At 53.9% G+C, this 20,461-nt stretch overlaps 1 protein-coding gene across 1 annotated transcript in view; it reads right to left on the bottom strand.

Moving 5' to 3' along the window:
* ARHGEF10L (Rho guanine nucleotide exchange factor 10 like) overlaps positions 1 to 20,461 on the bottom strand; it is a 35,810-nt gene that overhangs the window by 2,179 nt on the left and 13,170 nt on the right. Inside the window, exons 9-28 of the mRNA XM_062507399.1 lie at positions 19,002 to 19,110; positions 18,230 to 18,322; positions 16,703 to 16,809; positions 15,654 to 15,731; positions 15,400 to 15,579; positions 14,723 to 14,839; positions 14,530 to 14,622; positions 14,095 to 14,268; positions 12,252 to 12,405; positions 11,282 to 11,348; positions 10,215 to 10,414; positions 8,507 to 8,622; positions 7,730 to 7,857; positions 7,263 to 7,363; positions 5,529 to 5,650; positions 4,371 to 4,457; positions 3,673 to 3,893; positions 3,394 to 3,548; positions 812 to 954; positions 27 to 201 (exon numbers count right to left, since the gene is read on the bottom strand). Coding sequence (XP_062363383.1) covers positions 27 to 201; positions 812 to 954; positions 3,394 to 3,548; positions 3,673 to 3,893; positions 4,371 to 4,457; positions 5,529 to 5,650; positions 7,263 to 7,363; positions 7,730 to 7,857; positions 8,507 to 8,622; positions 10,215 to 10,414; positions 11,282 to 11,348; positions 12,252 to 12,405; positions 14,095 to 14,268; positions 14,530 to 14,622; positions 14,723 to 14,839; positions 15,400 to 15,579; positions 15,654 to 15,731; positions 16,703 to 16,809; positions 18,230 to 18,322; positions 19,002 to 19,110 — 2,620 coding nt within the window. The remainder of the gene's footprint in view (positions 1 to 26; positions 202 to 811; positions 955 to 3,393; positions 3,549 to 3,672; positions 3,894 to 4,370; positions 4,458 to 5,528; positions 5,651 to 7,262; positions 7,364 to 7,729; positions 7,858 to 8,506; positions 8,623 to 10,214; positions 10,415 to 11,281; positions 11,349 to 12,251; positions 12,406 to 14,094; positions 14,269 to 14,529; positions 14,623 to 14,722; positions 14,840 to 15,399; positions 15,580 to 15,653; positions 15,732 to 16,702; positions 16,810 to 18,229; positions 18,323 to 19,001; positions 19,111 to 20,461) is intronic.

Here is a 20,461-nt window from a genome sequence, read left to right as displayed (position 1 = left end):
CGTAATTAGGGTTGTTAATTGCTCACCCGGCTGTAGCAGGGTGGTCCTGGTGGCCACGTTGATCTCCTGGAGGTGCTCGCGGGTCTCGGTGTGGAACAGGCGGATGGAGGAGCCCTGGGCAAACGCCATCCACACCCCGCTGCCCGCCCGCACCATCAGCGTCACGGCCGCCACGGGGTCGGGGTGCGCCTCGAAACAGTGCTGAGGGAATTCCCAACATTCCCGGGATTACCAACCCAATTACCAATTCCCAATTATGGGGAATTCCCACAATGCCTGCTCTGGGAGTGCAGAGCTCTGACAGGTATTCAGATCCCAGTCCTCCCCACGAGAATCCAGCCCTGCACCAAGCCCCTTCCAGGGCTTTTTCCCATTCCCCTTCCCATTTCTATTCCTGTTTCCCTTTCCATTCCCATGCCAATTCTTGTTTCCCATTCCCATTCCTATATCCGTTCCCAACCCTATTCCCATTCCCATTCCTGTTCCTGTTCCCATTCCCATCCCCATTCCCATCCCTATTCTTGTTCCCGTTTCCATCCCCATCCCCGTCCCCGACCCCGTCCCCGTCCCCGTTCCTGTTCCCATTCCCATTCCCGTTTCCAATCCCATTCCCATTCCTGTCCCTATCCCCATCCCCATCCCCATTCCCATCCCTATTCTTGTTCCCGTTTCCATCCCCATCCCCGTCCCCATCCCCGTCCCCGTCCCCGTTCCCATTCCCATTTCCAATCCCATTCCCATTCCTGTCCCTATCCCCATCCTCATTCCCGAACCCGTTCCCGTTCCTACTCCCGTTGTTCCTGCTCCGTACCTGGCTCTGGAGCTCGGGAGTGCCCAGGACGCTGACAAGGTTCTGGGAGCTGGCCCAGAGCGACTCCTCCAGCGCCAGCAGCGCCCGCACAGGGCCCGGCCCCACCTGGAGCATCCGCACCGCGCCCGCATCCCATAAACCCTCTGGGAACGGGAAAACCGGGAATGGGATTAGGGCCCAGCCCCACCCGAAGCATCCCATAAACCCTCTGGGAATGGGATAACTGGGAATGAATAGGGTCAGGGAATGGGATAACAGGGAATAGGAAAATGGCCACAGGCTAACAGGGAATGGGATAACGGAATGGGATCAGGAACAGGACAATGGAACAGGATAACAGAATGGCATCAGAGAATGGGATAACAGGAGTGGGAAAACAGGAACGGGATAACGGAATGGGATAATGGAATAAGATAATGGAAGAGGGAATGTGATAACAGGGACGGGATAACGGAATGTGGTAACAGGGAACAGGAAAACATAGAATAGGAAAATATGGAATGGGATAAGGCAACAGGGAATGGGATAATGCAAAACAGGATAAGAGAATGGGATAATGGAATGGGATAATGGAACGGAATGGGATGACAAGAACAGGATAACAAGAACAGGATAACAAGAATGGGATAACAGGAATGGGATGAAAGGGAATGGGGTAACAGGGAAACACAGAACTTGGCACAAATGGAATAACAGGAAAACATGGAATGCTCAGCACACATGGAATGGGATAACGGGAAAACACAGAATGCTCAGCACACTCAGGAAGCTCCAGGTGCAGCCGAGCCCCCCAGGAGTCACCAGGAGGATCATTCCCACTTCCCAACATTTCCAAAATTCCTTCTTCCTGCCACACATGGCACTGGAGCAGCAAAGGAGCGGCCACCTCCACCCCAAAGACTCCTTGGAAAAGCCCAAATTCCATTTTTTTTTAAATGGATTTGCTCTGGAAGGGCCACTCCAGGCCCAATCCCAAGGATCTGGGAGCAGCTGGATGGGGATTGATCCAATGCCACAAACTCCAATCCATTGGCACTTTCCTTCTTTTTCTTCCCAATCCATGCTTTTTATCCAAACCCTTGGATCCCAGGGATGAAGGAGCCTTTGGATGCTCCAAGCCCTGCTCCCAGCAAATCCCGATTTCCAGGGAAAAGGAGCAATTCCAGGGAAGCTTTTTCCTCCCAAAAAAACAGGATGAGGTTAAGAACTCCCCCCTGTGGCTGCTGTTTAATCCATTAAAAATAATTAAATCCCTTAACTGGCTCCAATTCGGGAAGGGGATGAGGACAATCCCAAAAATCCGAGTTTAGTGGGATTTGGTGGCTCAGGATTGAGCCAAGTGCTGCTTTCTGCAGCTTTTCCTGGAGAAAACTGGGAATTCCATCTCGAATTCCACAGGATTCCCAGCTCTTTCCAACCCCCTAGTGATGAAAACGAGGAACTTCCCAGACCAGGAACTCCTGGAAAAGAGGGATTGCAGCAGGATGGGACCTCAGCCTGAGCCAAATCCTGGGGAAATGACCCCAAAATCCAGGGAATAAAAGGGAATTTTCCACCTGGGGGAGGGGGGGAGTTTGAAGGGGACCAAAGCCATTTCCAACCCCAAAACCGGGAATTTTGGGAAGGCAATTCCCATTCCTTGTGCATCCCCTCTTGAGAACCATTTTCCCAAGGTTTTCCCCCAAAACAAGTTTTTTAGAATCCACCACAGGAAAACTGGAATTTCCTGCTCTGAGGCTGCCAAGGGAAAGGGAAAATATTGGGAAAACAAAGGAAAAACAGGGATTTATCCCAACGGGATATCCTGAATGAGAATTTATCCCAATGGAATATCCTAAATATGGACTCATCATGATGGGATGTCCTAAATGGGGATTCATCCTAAATGGGGATTCATCCTAAATGGGGATTTATCCCAATACTGGTGGCATTTCTCAAATGGGGATTCATCCCAATCCCAATGGGATATCCCAAATATTCCAAATATGGATCCTAAATAGGGATTTATCCCAATTGCATATCCTGAACAGGGACTTATCCTAAATATGGATTCACCCCAGTGAGATATCCCAAATGGGGATTTATCCCAAACAGGGATTTATCCCAATACTGATGGGATATCCTAAATGTGGATTTATCCTAAATGGTGATTTATCCCAATCCCGATGGGATATCCTGAATGTGAATTTATCCCAATCCCAATGGGATATCCCAATGTGGATTTCTCCCAGTCCCGACGGGATATCCCAATGTGGATTTCTCCCAGTCCCGACGGGGATATCCCGATGTGGATTTCTCCCAGTCCCGACGGGATATCCCGATGTGGATTTCTCCCAGTCCCGACGGGGATATCCCGATGTGGATTTCTCCCAGTCCCGACGGGATATCCCAATGTGGATTTCTCCCAGTCCCGACGGGATATCCCAATGTGGATTTCTCCCAGTCCCGACGGGGATATCCCAATGTGGATTTCTCCCAGTCCCGACGGGATATCCCAATGTGGATTTCTCCCAGTCCCGACGGGATATCCCGATGTGGATTTCTCCCAGTCCCGACGGGATATCCCCCTGTGGATGTCTCACCATGGCTCCGGGGCAAAGCGGCCACGTGTCCGTCCTGCAGCCCAGCCAGCAGGAGCTCGGGGCTGTGCCGGAGGCTCAGGATGGGCGGCGATCCCGGGAGCCGGCAGCGCTGCAGGCACGGAGTTCCCGAATCCACACTGCCGTACACCAGCAGGCTGGGAGGGAATTCGGGATCAGCCACAGGGAGGGATACAGGGTGGGAGATGGGATTTGGGATGGGAGATGGGATCCGGGATGGGAAATGGGATCCGGCGTGGGAGCTAGGATTTGGGATCTCACCTCCCGTCCTGCAGGCCCAGGCACACTGCGGGGTGGGGGGTGTTGGGGGCCGGCTCCAGGGACGCTCCCGGCTCCGCGGGATCCTCGGGATGCGGCTCTGGGATGAATTCCATGCACAGCACCGGGGCCGGCACCGGGAAGGATTTGACGGTTCGGGGCACGGAGCGGTTCAGGGAAAAGATTTCCACCTGCCCCCCCGCCCCCTCCTGCCCCCCTCCCACCTGCGGGAAAATGGGAAAAGCGGGAATGAGCATCCCAGGATTCCAGCACAGCCATCCCAAATCCCAAAAAATCCCAAATTCCAAATAATCTCAAATCCCAAATAATACCAAATCCCAGGATCCACTGAGGTTGTGCTCACCTGGAGATCTCCACCCATCCATAGAACCCCTCCTGCCCCCATCCCACCTGTGGGAATACCAGGAACAAGCATTCCAGGATTCTGACCAGAGCCTTCCCAAATAATCCCAAATCCCAAACAACCCCAGATAATCCCAAATCCAAAATAATCCCAAATCCCAGGATCCACTGGGGTTATACTTACCCAGTGATCTCCACCTGCCCACCCACCCCCTCCCATCTGTGGGAAAAGTGGGAATGATCATCACTTGGAAGGTGATTTTATCCAGAGCCATCCCAAACCCCAAATACCAACCCCCCAAAAGAATCACAAATCCCAGAGTTTGGGCTTTGCTCACCCACAGGAAGCCCTGGGGCAGGGAGGTGCTGACAGCTGAGAATCCCAGGAGTGAGGAATGGACAGGATTGTGGACAGCGGCTCCGAGCTGGGGGAACCAAAAAACTGGGACTGGGACACAGCCTGGCTGCAATTCCCAAATTTCTCCCTTGGACTTCCCCAATTTCTGCCTTTTCCAACCCTTCCTCCACTGTGGGATTTGTGCTTTTCATCCCAAAATCATGGATATAGAGGGAAAGGGGATGGAGAACCCAAATCATCCCAAACAGAGACAGGATCAGTAGGAACCCCAAATATTTAGGATTCAGTAGCACAGCTGCTACACCAACTTTTCCAGGCTGGATTGCCCCAATTCCTGCTTTTTCCAGCCCCTCCTCCACTGTGGGTTTTTTGGCTTCATCCCAAAATCATGGATAGAAAGGGAAAGGGATGGAGAACCCAAATCACCCCAAGCAGGCAGGATGTCGGTGCAGATCCCAGAATTTGGGATCCAGCTGCTATTCCCGATCTCCCCCTTAAATTCCAGCAATTCCTGCCTTTTTCAGCCCCTCTGGAATGGGATTTGTGGATTTGTTCCCCAAAATCATATAAAGGCAAAGGGGATGGAGAACCCAAATCATCCCAAACAGGAATGGCATCAGTGGGAGTCCCAAAAATTTGGGATTCAGCCACAGCCCAGCTGCAATTCCCAATTTTCCAGGCTGCATTGCCCCAATTCCTGCTTTTTCCAACCCCTTCTCCACTGTGGGATTTGTGGCTTCATCCAAAAATTGTGGATATAAAGCGAAAGAGGATGGAAAACACAATTCATCCCAAATAGGAATGGCATCAGCGGTAACCCCAAAAATTTAGGATTCAGTAGCACAGCTTGGCTGCAATTCTGGATTTTCCAGGCTGGATTCTCCCAATTCCTGCTTTTTCCAGCCCCTCCATGGTGGGATTTGTGCCTTTCATCCCAAAATCATGGATAGAAAGGGAAAGGGATGAAGAACTTAAATCACCCCAAGCGAGCAGGATGTCAGCGCAGATCCAAAAATTTGGGACCCAGTTGCAATTCTCGATTTCCCCCTTAAAGTGCAGCAATTCCTGCCTTTTCCAGCCCCTCCAGAGTGGGATTTGTGCCTTTCCCGGCCGGATCCGGGATTTTCCCAGCTCTCACCTGCAGATCCAAGGCTTTGGAGGAGAAGGCTGGAATGTGGCAGCACAGGATGGGGCACCAGAAGGGAGCTCGGCTCTTCCTGTCCTCGTCGGGGCAGAGCCAGCCCGGCTGGTTCTCGTCCCCTGCGGAAAATCGGGAAAACTGGGATCATCCCCACTCCAAACACCTCCTTTGGGATCCATCCCGGCCCAAATCCACCCATTTTCTATGGATTTGGGATGTGCCTCATCCCCTTCTCAGAATGACTGCAGTGTGGAGGGGGAAAAAATTCCAGAAAAAAAAACAAATTTATGGGAAAAAAATCCATCTTAATGTGTCAGGCTGGGATGGGGCTGGAGCTGTGGCTTGTGGATATGGGATTATACCAGATTTGAAAAAAATCGGGAAAGGTAAATGGGATTATCCCAGTTTAAAATAATGGGGAAAAGCAAAAGAGGTTATCCTAGATTTTTTAAAAAATAGGCAAGAGCAAATAGGATTATCCCAGATTTTTTAAAAAATATGGAAAGGCAAACAGGATTATCCTATATTTTAAAAAAATAAGGAAAGGTGAACGGGATTATCCCAGACTAAGAAAGAAATAGGGAAAAGCAAACCCAAAGAGTTAAAAACTGGAGCTCCCAGCCCAGCGTTCCCAGGGAATTCCAGATTTTTGGTGTTTCCTTCTGGGAAGTTCTTGGGAGGCGCTGAGGGAGCTGGGGCTGGGATTGGGAAGCAGAGGAGCAGTGGGATCATCCCAAACCCACTCTGTTCTATGAAATTCCATGGAAACGCCGCAGCCCCAGCATGGGAACCCCGCCGGGAGCGGCTCCAGCTGGGAGATTCCAGCCAATCCCAAAGGCAGAGCCAGAACTGACAATTCCCAGCAATTCCAAAACCCAAACCTCATCCAGAACCCCCCAAACTCCCAGAACTTCCCCAACCTTCTCCAAAACCTCCCAAACCTTCCCCAAACCTTCTCCAGAACCACCTCAACCTCCAGAATGTCCCCAACATTCCCTAAATTTCTCCAGAACTTCCCAAACCTCCAGAACCTCCCCAAACCGTCTCAAAAAGTTCCCAGACCTTCCCCAAAACCTCCCCAGTATTGTCCAAAGACTCCCAAACCTCTTCCAAAAACCCTCCAAACCTTCACCAGAACATCCCCAATCCTCTCCAGAACTTCCCAAACCTCCAAAAGCTCCCAAATCTTCTCCAAAACCTTCTCCACAGCCTCCCCAAACCTTCTCAAAGAGCTCCCAAACCTTTCCCAAAACCCCCCCAGCATTGTCCAAAGCCTTCCAAAACTTCCCAAAACTCCCAAACCTTCCCCAAACCTCCCAAACCCTTTCCAAAACCCCTCCAAACCTTCTCTAGAACCTCCCCAAAACCTTCTCCAAAAACTTCCCAAACCTCCAAAACTCTCAAACCTTCCCCAAAACCTACCCAACCTCTTCCAAAAGCTCCCAGATCTTCTCCAGGAGCTCCCAAATGTCCTCCAAAACCTTCTCCCAAAATGTTCTCCAAGAACTTCCAATAATCTTCTCCCAAACATCCCCCAATCCTTCTCCAGAACCCCCCAAACCTTCTCCAGAATCTGAAAACTTTCTCCAGAACCTCCCAAACCTTCTCCAGAACCCCCCAGGCCTCCTCCACGCCCCAGTTCCTGGTCCACGCCCTGTTCCCAGTTCCCGTTTCCCGGTTCCCAGTTCCCGTTTCCCGGTTCCCAGTTCCCATTTCCCGGACCGGACTCACGCAGGCCGATCTTGGCCAGGTGCAGCCGGTTCACCCAGCAGATCTTGCTCAGGGGGCTGGGGGTGATGAACACCACCATGACGCTGATGGGGCGCCCGGACCTGCGGGACACGGTGGTCTTCAGCCTCAGCTTCATCCTCCTCATCGCCATCCCCATCATCCTCATCTTCATTCTCATACTCCTCATCCCAATCCTCCTCATCCTCCTTCCCCTCCTCATCTTCATCCTGCTCTTCATCCTTCTCATCCTCATCTTCACTGCCATACTCCTCTTCTTCCTTATCATTCCCATCCTCCTCATCCTTATCCCCATCATCTTCATCCTGCTCTTCATCCTTCTCATCATCCTCCTCATCATCTTCATCCTGCTCTTCATCCTCCTTATCATCATCATCTTCATCCTGTTCTTCATCTTCCCCCTCCTCCTCCTTCCCCTCCCCCCCCCCCACTCCTCCTCCTCCCCTCACTTGTCGGGTTTCCCGGGCAGCAGCAGTCGCAGCCGGCACTTGTTGGCCGAGTGGATTTCCTCCTCCTTGACCTTCATCATCCTCTGCAGGGCCAGGCACCAGTCCTGGGCCACCGCCATGTTCAGGTTCTGGGGAGCACCAGGAACACCGGGAACGGTCCCACAGGGCCGGGATCACCCCAAATCCCACCCAGCATTCCTAGGAATGGTCCCATAGAACTGGGTTCACCCCAAATCCCACCCAGAGCAGTGCCCAGCCCAGTGGTTTCCTAGAGCCGGGATGATGCCGAGTCCTGCCCGAGGTTCCAGGAAGGGTCACCCAGAGCCGGGACCATCCCAAATCCCTCTAGAGCAGCACCAGTCACTCCTGGGAATGGTTCCCCAGAGCTGGGACAATGCCAAATCCCGCTGGAGCAGCTCCCCAGAGGTGGAACAATCCCAAACCCTGCTGGACCAGTTCCTCAGAGCCAGGAAGAAACCCAAATCCCACCAGAGCAGTTCCCCAGAGCCGGAACGATCCCAAATCCCACCGGAGCAGTTCCCGAGAGCCAGGATGAAACCCAAATCCCACCAGAGAAGTTCCCCAGAGCCGGGACAATCCCAAAACCCACCGGAGCAGTTCCCCAGAGCTGGGACGATCCCAAATCCCACCGGAGCAGTTCCCGAGAGCCAGGATGAAACCCAAATCCCACCGGAGCAGTTCCCCAGGGCTGGGACGATCCCAAACGCCCCCGGAGCAGCACCGGGAGCTCCCGGGAGCACGGCAGGCGGGCGGTACCTGGTAGGTGCCATGCAAGGTGCTGACGAGCAGCGTGATCTGCTCCACCACAGCCAGGTCCTTCTGCAGGTCCTGCAGCTCCTGGAAGAGCCGTGGGGGGCCCAGGTACACCTTGTCTTTGGGGCAAAACAACGGGTTTTCAGGAACACCGCGGGATCCCCCGCGCTGGGAAAGACGGAGCCCAGCCCATGAGCCAACAGCACCGGGGACGGCGCCAAGCGCTGCGGCCCCGCTCAGCCTCGAATACCACAGCAGGGAAACCCCCCTCAAATTCCCCGAATCCCCTAAAAACCCCACAAATCCCATAAAACAGCCCAAATACCAGAAAAAAAACACCAAATCCCAGAAATACCCCCAAATCCCCTAAAACCCCACAAATCCCATAAATAGCCCAAATCCTCTAAAAACCCCAAAACCCCATAAATACGTCCAAACTGACTAAAAACCCCAAACCCCACCAATACCCCCAAACCCCCTAAAAGGCCCAGATCCCACAAATACCCCAACTCCCCCAAAACCCTCTAAAACCCATTAAACCCCCCAAATACCCCAAACCCCACAAATAGCCCCAAACCCCCTAAAACCCCCGATCTCTCTAAAAATCCCTCAAACCCACTAAAAACCCCAAACCCCACAAATACCCCCTAACTCCCTAAACCCCCCAGATCCCACAAATACCCCAAATCCCCTAAAAACCCAACACCCTCTAAAACCCATTAAACCCCCCAAATACTGCAAACCCCACCAATACCCCCAAACCCCCTAAAAGGCCCAGATCCCACAAATACCCCAACTCCCCCAAAACCCTCTAAAACCCATTAAACCCCCCAAATACCCCAAACCCCACAAATAGCCCCAAACCCCCTAAAACCCCCGATCTCTCTAAAAATCCCTCAAACCCACTAAAAACCCCAAACCCCACAAATACCCCCTAACTCCCTAAACCCCCCAGATCCCACAAATACCCCAAATCCCCTAAAAACCCAACACCCTCTAAAACCCATTAAACCCCCCAAATACTGCAAACCCCACAAATACCCCCAAACCCCCTAAAACCCCCAGATCCCACAAATACCCCAACTCCCCCAAAACCCTCTAAAACCCATTAAACCCCCCAAAAACCCCAAACCCCACAAATACCCCCAAAGCCCCGAAAATCTCCTAAAACCCCCAGATCCGACAAATAATCCCAAACCCCCTAAAACCCCCATCTCTCTAAAAACCCCTCGATCCCCCTAAAAACCCAAAACCCAGAAATACCCCCAAACCCCATAAAAACCCCAAATCCCACAAATCCCCCCAAACCCCCCAAATCCTCTAAAACCCCCTAAAACCACCAATAACCATAAACACCCCCAAACCCCCTAAAACCCCCAAATCCCACAAGTACCTCCAAACCCCCTAAAACCCCCAGATCCCACAAATACCCCAACTCCCCCAAAACCCCAAAACCCTCTAAAACCCATTAAACCCCCCAAATACCCCAAACCCCACAAATACTCCCAAAGCCCCGAAAATCTCCTAAAACCCCCAGATCCCACAAATAACCCCAAAACCCCTAAAACCCCCAAATCCCCTGAATACCCCCTAAAACCACCAAACCCCACAAATACCCCAACCCCCCTAAAACCCCCAGATCCCACAAATACTTCCAAACCCCCTAAAAGCCCCAAACTCCCTAACACCCCCCCGAGTCCCCGGATCTCACTGTGCGCGGCCGGCCCGCTGGGCACGTGGCTGTGGCCGTGGCGTCGGTGGGCGCCGGTGGCCGCGGCGGCCGCCCCGTCCTTGTCCCCGGTGCCGCTGTCCTGGCCCACCTCGACCACCTGGACCTGCGGCAGCGCCGAGCTCCACTTGAGCACGTACCTGGGGCCCAGCGGCACCAGGCTGCTGATCTCCAGCTGCGCCCTGCCGAGCAAACGGTCACACCTCAGGGAATTCCCAGGCTTTTTCCCAAAAAAAAAAAAAAAAAACCCAAGGATTTTCCAAAAAACAAAATAAAACCAAAAAAAAAAACCACCAAAAAAACCACCCACCGCAGATTTTCCTCCAAAATTTTCAAATTTGAAAATTTTCCCAAAACCAATTTTTCAAATGATTTTTCCCCAAAAAAACAACTCGCGGATTTTATCTCAAAATAACCACGCAGATTCTCCCCCCAAAAATATGGATTTTGCGAAAAATCTGGGATTTTCTCAAAAAAAAACAAGCAGATTTTCCCTGAAAAAACCCTCAGATTTTCCCCAAGAAACCCAGATTTTCTCAAAAACTCTGTATTTTCCCCAAAAATAACTGGATTTTCTCAAAAAAAACCCCAGATTTTCTCCAAAAAACCCCTGGATTTCCTCAAAAATACCCAGATTTTCCCACAAAAAATGGATTTTCCAAAAAAAATCCCAGATTTACCTCAAAAACTCGCCAAATTTTTACATTTTCAAAACGTGAGAATTTTCCCAATAAAAAAACTATTTTCAGAAGTGATTTTCAAAAAAAACCCCGTGGATTTTCCCAAAAAACCCGGATTTTGGCCCTCCTGCAAGCCAAGCACCCCACACCATGCAGGAACCCCGAAACTTGGAGCTGCTGATCTCCAGCTGGACTCTGCCAAGGCAAAAATCGCAGGTTAAGAAAATCCCAGATTTTCCTAAAAAAAACCCCAGAATTTCTCCCAAAACCACGTTTTTCCCACAAAGAAAGCATCCCACAGGCCGAGCACGCCACCCCGTGCAGGAACCCCCGTTTTGGGGCACACGGCACAGCACACCTGGCACCTACCCCGAGGGCACCGGCCTGCAGAGGGGAAACAATGGGGTCAGTGGGACTGGGGGAAGTTCAGGAGGTCACATTCCACCAATTCCACCCCATTCCCAGATCCCACAGCGGCTCCGACACCCCACAGCAGCAGGGAGGGGGACGGGGCAAAGGTGGGCAGGTAAACCCCAAACTGGATGGGATTGCCACCAAAAACCCCAAACTGGATGAGATTTACTCCACAAACCCCAAACTGGATGGGATTGCCACCAAAAACCCCAAACTGGATGGGATTTACTCCAAAAACCCCAAACTAGGTGGGATTCCCTTAAAAACTTAAAACACAATGGGATTGCCACCAAAAATCCCAAACTCAATAGGATTCCCTTAAAAACCTCAAATCCAATGGAATTTCCACCAAAAACCCCAAACTGGATGGGGCTCCCCTAAAAAACCCAAACTCACTGGGATTTCCCCCAAAGCCCCAAGATCCCCAAATTCCATGGGATTCCCCTAAAAACCCTGATTCCATGGGACTCCCCCCAAAAACCCCAAACACGATGGAATTCCACCAAAAACCCCAAAGCTGATGGGTCTGTCACCAAAAATGAGGATGAGGGGGAGAAGGAAGAGGAGGAGGAAGGTGAGGAGGAGCAGAAGGGTGAGGAGGAGGAGGAGGAGGAGGATAAGGATGGTGAGGAAGAGGACAAGGATGAGGATGAGGACAAAGAAGAGAATGAGGATGCTGAGGAAGAGGAGGAACAGCAGAAGGAGGTTCAGATAGGCGATGCTGAGGAGGATGAGGATGATGAGGAAGAGCAGGAGGTGCAGGCAGGCGGTGCTGAGGATGAGAATGATGAGGAAGAGCAGGAGGTGCAGGAAGGTGCCGAGAAGGATGAGGATGATGAGGAAGGGCAGGAGGTGCAGATAGGGGGTACCAGGGAGGATGAGGATGATGAGGAAGAGCAGGAGGTGCAGGCAGGAGGTGCCGGGGTGCCGTACCTGAAGTTGACGTTGGCGCAGAGCAGGAGGTCACTCAGCAGGAACACTTTCCTCTCCTTGGACTTGAGCAGCTGCCCGCGGTCCCCGTACACCGTCTCGGTCAGCGTCTCGCACAGCAGCAGCTGCCGCTGCCCCGAGCCCAGCACCTGCCGACACACGGCCACTCTGGGACTGACCAGTGCCACCCCCCGACAGCCACTCTGGGACTGACCAGCGCCACCCCCAGACGGCCACTCTGGGACTGACCAGTGCCACCCCCAGACGGCCACTCTGGGACTGACCAGTGCCACCCCCCGACAGCCACTCTGGGACTGACCAGCGCCACCCCCAGACGGCCACTCTGGGACTGACCAGCGCCACCCCCAGACGGCCACTCTGGGACTGACCAGTGCCACCCCCAGACGGCCACTCTGGGACTGACCAGTGCCACCCCCCGACGGCCACTCTGGGACTGACCAGTGCCACCCCCCGACGGCCACTCTGGGACTGACCAGTGCCACCCCCAGACGGCCACTCTGGGACTGACCAGTGCCACCCCCAGACGGCCACTCTGGGACTGACCAGCGCCACCCCCAGACAGCCACTCCGGGACTGACCAGTGCCACCCCCAGACGGCCACTCTGGGACTGACCAGCGCCACCCCCAGACAGCCACTCCGGGACTGACCAGTGCCACCCCCAGACGGCCACTCCGAGACTGACCAGTGCCACCCTGGACAGACCCAGCTGGTTACTCCCAGACTGACCAGTGCCACCCCAGAGCGGCCAACCCCACCATGGATCACTGATTCCCAGCATTGTCCTAAAATAAAGCTTCTCCAGAAAGTCCCAAACTTCCTCTAGAACTTCCAAAATCATCTCTAGAACCTCCCAAAACCTTCCCCTAGATCATCCCAAAAACCTCCACCAGAATCTCCCACAGCCTTCTCCAGAGCCTCCAAAACTTCCTGCAAAACCTCACAAAAATCTCCCCCAGATCCTCCTTAAAACCTCTGCCGGATCCTTCCCAAACCCCTCCCCAGAACCTCCAAAAACCTCCTCTAGAACCTTCCCACAATTTCCCAAAAAACCCTTCTCCAGAACCTCCCAAAAACCTCTTCCAAAACCTCCCAGAACCTTCTCCAGAGCCTCCGAAAGACTCCCTCAGATTCTCCCAAAAACCTTCTCCAGAACCTCCCAAACTTCCTGCAAAACCTCCCCAAAATCTCCCTCAGAACCTCTCCAAAACCTTTTCCAGAACCTCCTCAAAACCTTCTCCAGATCCTCCCCCATGTCCTCCAGAACCTGGAGACACTCTGACATGGAGCAGGAGCTCCAAATCCAGGTCCAGTGGATCCTTTGGGAGGAAAACCCTGGTGACAACAGGGAGCTACAAACCCCAACCAGCAGCGCTAAACCCCACTCAGGAGGAGGAGGAGGATGATGATGAGGAGGAGAACAAGGAGCAGAAAGAAGAGGAGGAGGAGGAGAGCAAGGACAAGAACAAGGAGGAAGATTAGGAGGAGGAGAACAAGGAGCAGAAGGAGGAGGAGGGTGATGAGGAGGAAGGTGAGGATGATGAGCAAGAGGATGAGGAGGATGAAGTGAGGACAAGGAAGATGAGGATCAGGAGAATGAGGAAGATTATGAGAAGCACAATGAGGAGGAGGTGGAGGATGAGGATGAGAACGAGGATAAGGACGATGAGGGAGGACGCCGAGGAGGAGGAGTAGGCTGAGGATGACAAGGAGGACGAGGCTGAGGAGGAAGATGAGGAGGAGGACACAGATGAGGAGGACAAGGCCAAGGATGAAGATGAATAGGACGATGAAGATGAGGGTGCCGAGGATGCCCCACCTTGTTGAGGCCGCTGCGGTCGCTGATGCTCTTGCTGAGCTGCTGCATCTCAGCCAGCTGGTCGGCCACGCGCTTCTGCTCGTTGAGCTTCTCAGCCAGCGTCTCCAGCTCGGTGAGCGCCAGCTGCAGCGCCAGCCGGTCGGCATGGCCACGGGGTGTGTTCTTCAGCATGTCCTGGGCACGGAAAACACCGGGAACGCCCTCAGGAGCTGCCATGGAAAAGCCTCCGGCTGGAGACTGATCCTTGGGTGGATCCAAAACTCCAACCAGGGTGTGAGTGTCAAAGCATGTCCTTGTGCTGCTGCTGCCAAAAAGGTGCTTACCCAGAACTCCCAAAAAACCTTCTCTAGAACCCCCAAAAAAACCTTCTCCAGAACCTCTCTGATGTGTCCAGAACCTCCCCAAAAGCCCTCCAGAACCTCCCTATTCCCTCACCTGCAGCAGGAGGATGAACTGAGGGAACCTCTGGATGGGTTTCACCATCAGCCCATAGAGAGTGACACGGTCGGTGCTGGCCATCTGCCGCTTCTGCTGGGACAAAACGCCACCAAAAAAGGGGATTTTTGGGAAACGCCACCAAGAAAGGGGATTTTTGGGAAGAGTGGAGCCGTGGAGGAGCTGCGCTGACCTTGAGGAAGTCCAGGAAGGCAGGCTTGGTGAGACAGGCCTTCTTGATCAGGGACATGGCTGTGGTGAAGTTGTTGACATAATCGCTGTAGACATCCAGCACCATGGACTTGGAGAACTGGGAGAGGACAGGACAGCGGGAATGGTGCGGGGATTCCCAAAAAACGGGAAAGTGCTGGGGGTGTCCCATCCATCCAACCCCCATCCCTGGTGGGATCCCAAAGGATTCTTGGTGGCGATTCCTGATCTCTGGTGGGACCCCAGGGGATGTTTGGTGGCAATTCCCGGTTTTTATCATCCCAAGGTCACGAGTCCAGCACCATGGACTTGGAGAACTGGGAGAGCAGGAATGGTGTAGGTATTCCCAAAAAACAGGATAGGGAAAGTGCAGGGATTACCCCATCGCTCTGATCCTTCACTCATCCCTGGTGGGATCCCAGTGGGATTTGGGGCCATTCCTGGTATTTCTTTCAATCCCAGGGGGATTTGGGGCTATTCCCATTTTTCTGCTGTGATCCCAGGGAGATTTGGGGCCACTCCCAGTTTTTGCTGGGTGGGATCCCAGGGCGATTTGGGGGCCATTCCCAGTTATTTATGAGGTCCCAGGGGGATTCGGGGCCATTCCCGGTTATTTATGGGATCCCAGGGGGATTTGGGGCCATTCCTGGTTTTTCCCACCGAGGCCACAAAGAGGTCCCCGATCTTCTCATTGGAATCCCACTCGGCCACGCGCGAGGCCAGGGCGATCTGGAACATGGAGTGGCACTGCAGGATCTCCTTCAGCCGGAAAAACACCACCTGGCACTTCCGGGCACTCAGCACCTTGGGCTCCATCTCCAGCAGCGGCTTCCGGTAATCCTGCGGGAATTCTGCCGCTGGAATCCCGGGATCGGCTCCGGGGGATCCCTGATCCCGCCGGAACACGGCCCCACCTGCAGGATGCGCTTCAGGGAATCCACGTAGCTGCGTTCGCTCTGCACAATGGAGCCCAGGATGTGCCGCCGGAGCACCTGTGGGACATGGCAACAGGGTCTCATCCCCAAATACCAAATCCTGGGATCAGGGGAATGCAGAAACAGTCGTGATCTTCAAATGCCAAATCCCAGGACTGGGAGAAATGCAGATACAGCCTGTAGGGCTCAGCTGTGATCCCCAAATCCCAAATCCCGGGATTAGGGGAAATGCAGGAACAGCCATGATCCCCAAATCCCGGGATTGGGGAAATGCAGAACAGCCATGAATCCCAAATCCCAAAACCCGGGATTGGGGAAATGCAGGCACAGCACTAATCCCATGAATCCCAAATCCCAGGACCAGGGAAATGCAGGCACAGTTCTGATCCCACAGATCTCAAATCCTGGGATGGGGGAAATGCAAGCACAGTGTGTGGGGTTCAAATGTGATCCCACAAATCCCAAATCCTGGAATGGAGGAAATGCAGGCCCAGCCTGTGGAGTTCTGCTGTGATGTCCTAACCCCAAATCCCAGGAAAGGGAAGCAGCCCCAGCCCAGCAGAAGCGCTGACTCAGCAGCACCGTTTTTGCTGACTCGGCCTTTTCCCGTTGCTCAGTCACGGGGTCCAGGGGAGGGTGTGACACCCCCCCCCAGAACCTGGGAAAGCTCCGATCCCAAATCCCAGGAAAATTCCTGATCCCAATCCCAGAAAGATCCAATCCCAAATCCCAGGAAAGCCCCAGTCCCAAATAACAGGAAGGCTCCAATCCCAATCCCAGGAAAGCCCCAGTCCCAGGAAAACCCTGATCCCAATCCCAGGAAAGCCCTGCTCTCAATCCCAGGAAAGCCCCGATCCCAATCCCAGGAAAGCCCTGATCCCAATCCCAGGAAAGACCCGATCCCAATCCCAGGAAAGCCCTGCTCTCAATCCCGGGAAAGACCCGATCCCAATCCCAGGAAAGCCCTGCTCTCAATCCCGGGAAAGCCCCGATCCCAATCCCGGGAAAGCCCCAATCCCAGTCCGGACCTGCTGCGGGGTCAGCCCCTGTGGCGCGGGGCCCAGCTCGGGCGGGGGGTGCCGCAGGTCGGACACGGTGACCTCCAGGAACCCGGTGTCCTCCTCCTCCGAATCCCCTGCGGAAACACCGGAAACCCCAACCTCAGCTGGAGCCTGCTCCAGTGATCCCCGTGTTCCTGGTGATCCTGGCAATCCCAGTTCTCCTGGTGATCCCAGTAATCCTGGTGATCCCCATGATCCCGGTGATTCCGGTGATCCCAGTGATCCCGGTGACCCCAGCAATCCCGGTTGTCCTGGTGATCCCAGTGATCCTGGTGTTTCTGGTTCTCCCAGTGATCCCAGTTCTCCCAGTAACCCCAGTGATCCCAGGGTTCTCGGTGATCCCGGTTCTCCCGGTGGTCCCAGTGATCCTGGTGATCCCAGTGATCCCATATCCTTCCAGAGCACTCACCAGAAACTGGGATGAATGAGGCAGGAACAGGACTGGGACAGCAGGGATGGGATGGGTGGGGGGGGTGTGGGGTGGGGAGACAGGGAGGGCACAGGGAGGGTCCCCATCCCAAAAATCTGCCCAGGAACAACAGGAACAGCGCCTCGTCCTGGCTCCAAGACAGCAGAAAACGTGAAAAGGAGCCGGGAGAAGGAGCCGGGAGAGCAGGAAAAATGGGAAGCACTGGAGGGGGCAGCCCTTACCCGAGGCCGAAGCAGCCGAGGAGGAGGAGGGGAAGCGAGCCAAGGAAAGCTTGGGATAAGCCAAGGAAAGCTCGGGATGAGCCAAGGAAAGCTCGGGATGGGAGCGCGGCCGCCACCTCCGCATGGCCCCGGCGCCATCCCGGGCCAGAAACCCCGGGAACGGGAAGGGAAGGAAAGGGAAGGGGAAGGGAAGGGAAGGGGAAGGGAAGGGCTGGGGGAGGGGGGGAGGGAGGGAGGGAGGGAGGGAGGGAAGCGCTGCAGGCACTTTTTTCCTTCCCTAATTTCGGCTCCTCCCCCGCAGGGATGCTCGCCCGGGATTGCCGTGTCCCAAAGCCGCCAGCGCCAGCGTGTGGGAAGGGGGGAGCGATCCCCTGGGAATGCTCTGGGCATGCTGGGAACACATGCAGCAAATCCTATGGGAATGCTCTGGAAATGCTGGAACATACAGCAGATCCCATGGGAACACTCTGGGAATGCCAGAAAACACACACAGCAGATTCCATGGGAATGCTGTGGGAATGCTCTGGGAATGCCAGGAACACACAGCAGATGCCATGGGAAAGCTCTGGGAATGCAGGAACACACGCAGGAGATGCAATGGGAATGCTCTGGGAATGCCAGGACACACAGCCAAAACAATGCTGTTCCCATGGGAATGCCAGAACACACACAACTGATTCCATGGGAATGCTCCAGGAATGCTAGAACACACAGCAGATCCCTTGGGAAAGCTCTGTGAATGGTCTGAAAATGCTGGGCACACACAGGAAATCCCACAGGGAGCTGTGGGTGCTGGGATCCAGCAGGATCCATCCCATCCAACTTCCTCGGGATCCATCCTACCTCCCCTCGGCTGCTCCAGGGAAAGCCGGGAGCTCCGGCGGGAGCGCGGCACCTTCTCGGCCTCGGCCGCGCTCCTCCTGCGCTCCCCATCCCCTGCAGGATGGGAAAACCCCGGGAATCGGGAATTCAGGGGAAACCCGGGGGAACAAATCCTAGCGAAAACCTCCTGGGAATCAGGAATTCAGAGAAAAATCCTGAGGGAAAAATCCAAGGAAAACCTCCTGGGAATTGAGAGTTCAGAGGGAAATCCTGAGGTCAAAAATCCAAAGGAAACCTCATGGGAATCAGGAATTCAGGGGAAATTCAGAGGGAAGAAATCCTAGGAAAAACCCCAGGAACTGGGAATTCAGGGGAAAATCCTGAAGGAGAAATCCAAGGGAAACTTTCTGGGAACCGGGAATTCCGGGAAAAATCCTAGGAAAAAGCCCTGGGAAATGGGAATTCAGATAAATATCCGGAGCGAAAAATTCAAGGAAAACCTGGGAATTGAGAGTTCAGAGGAAAATCCTGAGGGAAAAATCCAATGGAAAAGCCCTGGGAATTGGGAATTCAGGGAAAGAAATCCTGATGGAGAACCCCAAGGACACACCAGGCGCTGCTGTTTTATCCCCCATGGACAAAAGGAGGGAGGTGGAGCTTGCCAAGAGTCCCAGGGAAGCTTCAAATCCCTGGAATAACAGCGGGAATTGGGGAGGTGCCGGAATTGTCCAGGATTGCTGTGCTCCCCTCACCTGAGCTGCTCCTCACCCTTCCCTCCCCTCCCCATCCTCACCTGGGCAGTCCCGGCGCTGCAGGAACGTCACCTTCCGCAGCACTGCCATGCGCGTCCGCTCCAGCCCGTCCTTGGTGCCGCTGCGCGCTGCTCGCATCAGCTGTGACACCTGCCCGGGAGAACGGGGTCAGAAAAAGGGATTGGAAAAGGGATGGGAAAAAGGGATCAGTGCTGGGATCAGAGCTGGGATCAGTGGGATGAGCACTGGGATCCCTGGGATCAGCACTGGGATCAGGTCTGGGATCAGCACTGAGATCACTGGGATCACCACTGCGATCAGAACTGGGATCAGCGGAATCAGCACAGGGATCAGCACTGGGATCACCACTGGGATCACCACTGAGATCACTGCGATCAGAACTGGGATCAGTGGGATCAGCTCTGGGATCACCACTGGGATCATCACTGGGATCAGCACTGGGATTAGTGCTGGGATCAGCGGAATCAGCACAGAGATCAGCACTGGGATCACCACTGGGATCACCACTGAGATCACTGGGATCACTGGGATCAGTACCGGGATCAGCACAGGGACCAACACAGGGAGCAGTGTAGAGATCAGTGCTGGGATCACCAGGATCTCAGGGAGCACAGGGATCAGCAGGATCAGCAGGATCATCAGACCACTGGGATCACCAGGATCATCACAGGGATCAGCGGGATCATCACAGGGATCACAGGGATCGTGAAGCTCCAGGCTGTCCCAGGATCCCATCCCAGACGTGGCCCCTCAGGAACATCCATGGAGCATCATTCCCTGTTTTCCCACACAGCCACATGGCCAGGGCTCCAGGATCCCTCTGGATCCCCCTGGATCCCTCTGGATCCCACCCATGGATTGGCAGCAGCCAGAGCGGGATCATACAGCACAGCCGAGCGGGGCCGGGAAGGGAGCGGGAGCAGCTCTGACCCTTCCTGTGCTGGAGTGGGATGTGTGGGGCAGGAAAAGGGGATAGGCCTTTCCCACCTCAAATCCTGGCCTTCCACCCCAAATCTGGGAGTTTTACCCTAAATCCTAACATTCCTACCCCAAATCCCAGCATTTCACCCCAAATCTGGTAGTTTTACCCCAAATCCTGGGAGCTTTATCCCAAATCTCAGCTATTTACCCCATGGAATACCAGCCGGGATGGGATGGGGTGGGGTGGGAAAGGCTCTGCCCTGAGATTCCACAATTCCCAAAATTCTCCTTCCTTCCTTCCTGAATTCCTTCCCTCACTCCTTCCCTCCTGGATTCCTCAATTCTTTCCTCAATTCCTGAATTCCTTCTTGAATTTCTTCCTTTCCTCCTTCCCTCCTGAATTCCTTCCTGAATTCCTGAATTCCTGAATTCCTTCCTAAATTCTTGAATTCCCAAATTCCTTAAATCCTTCCTGAATTCCTGAATTCCTTCCTAAATTCTTGAATTCCCAAATTCCTTAAATCCTTCCTGAATTCCTGAATTCCTTCCTAAATTCTTG

This window comes from Cinclus cinclus, chromosome 23 (genome assembly GCF_963662255.1).
Source record: "Cinclus cinclus chromosome 23, bCinCin1.1, whole genome shotgun sequence".
NCBI lineage: Eukaryota > Metazoa > Chordata > Aves > Passeriformes > Cinclidae > Cinclus > Cinclus cinclus.
Note: the sequence above shows the minus strand (reverse complement) of the source record. Positions and strands in the feature narration are given on the sequence as shown.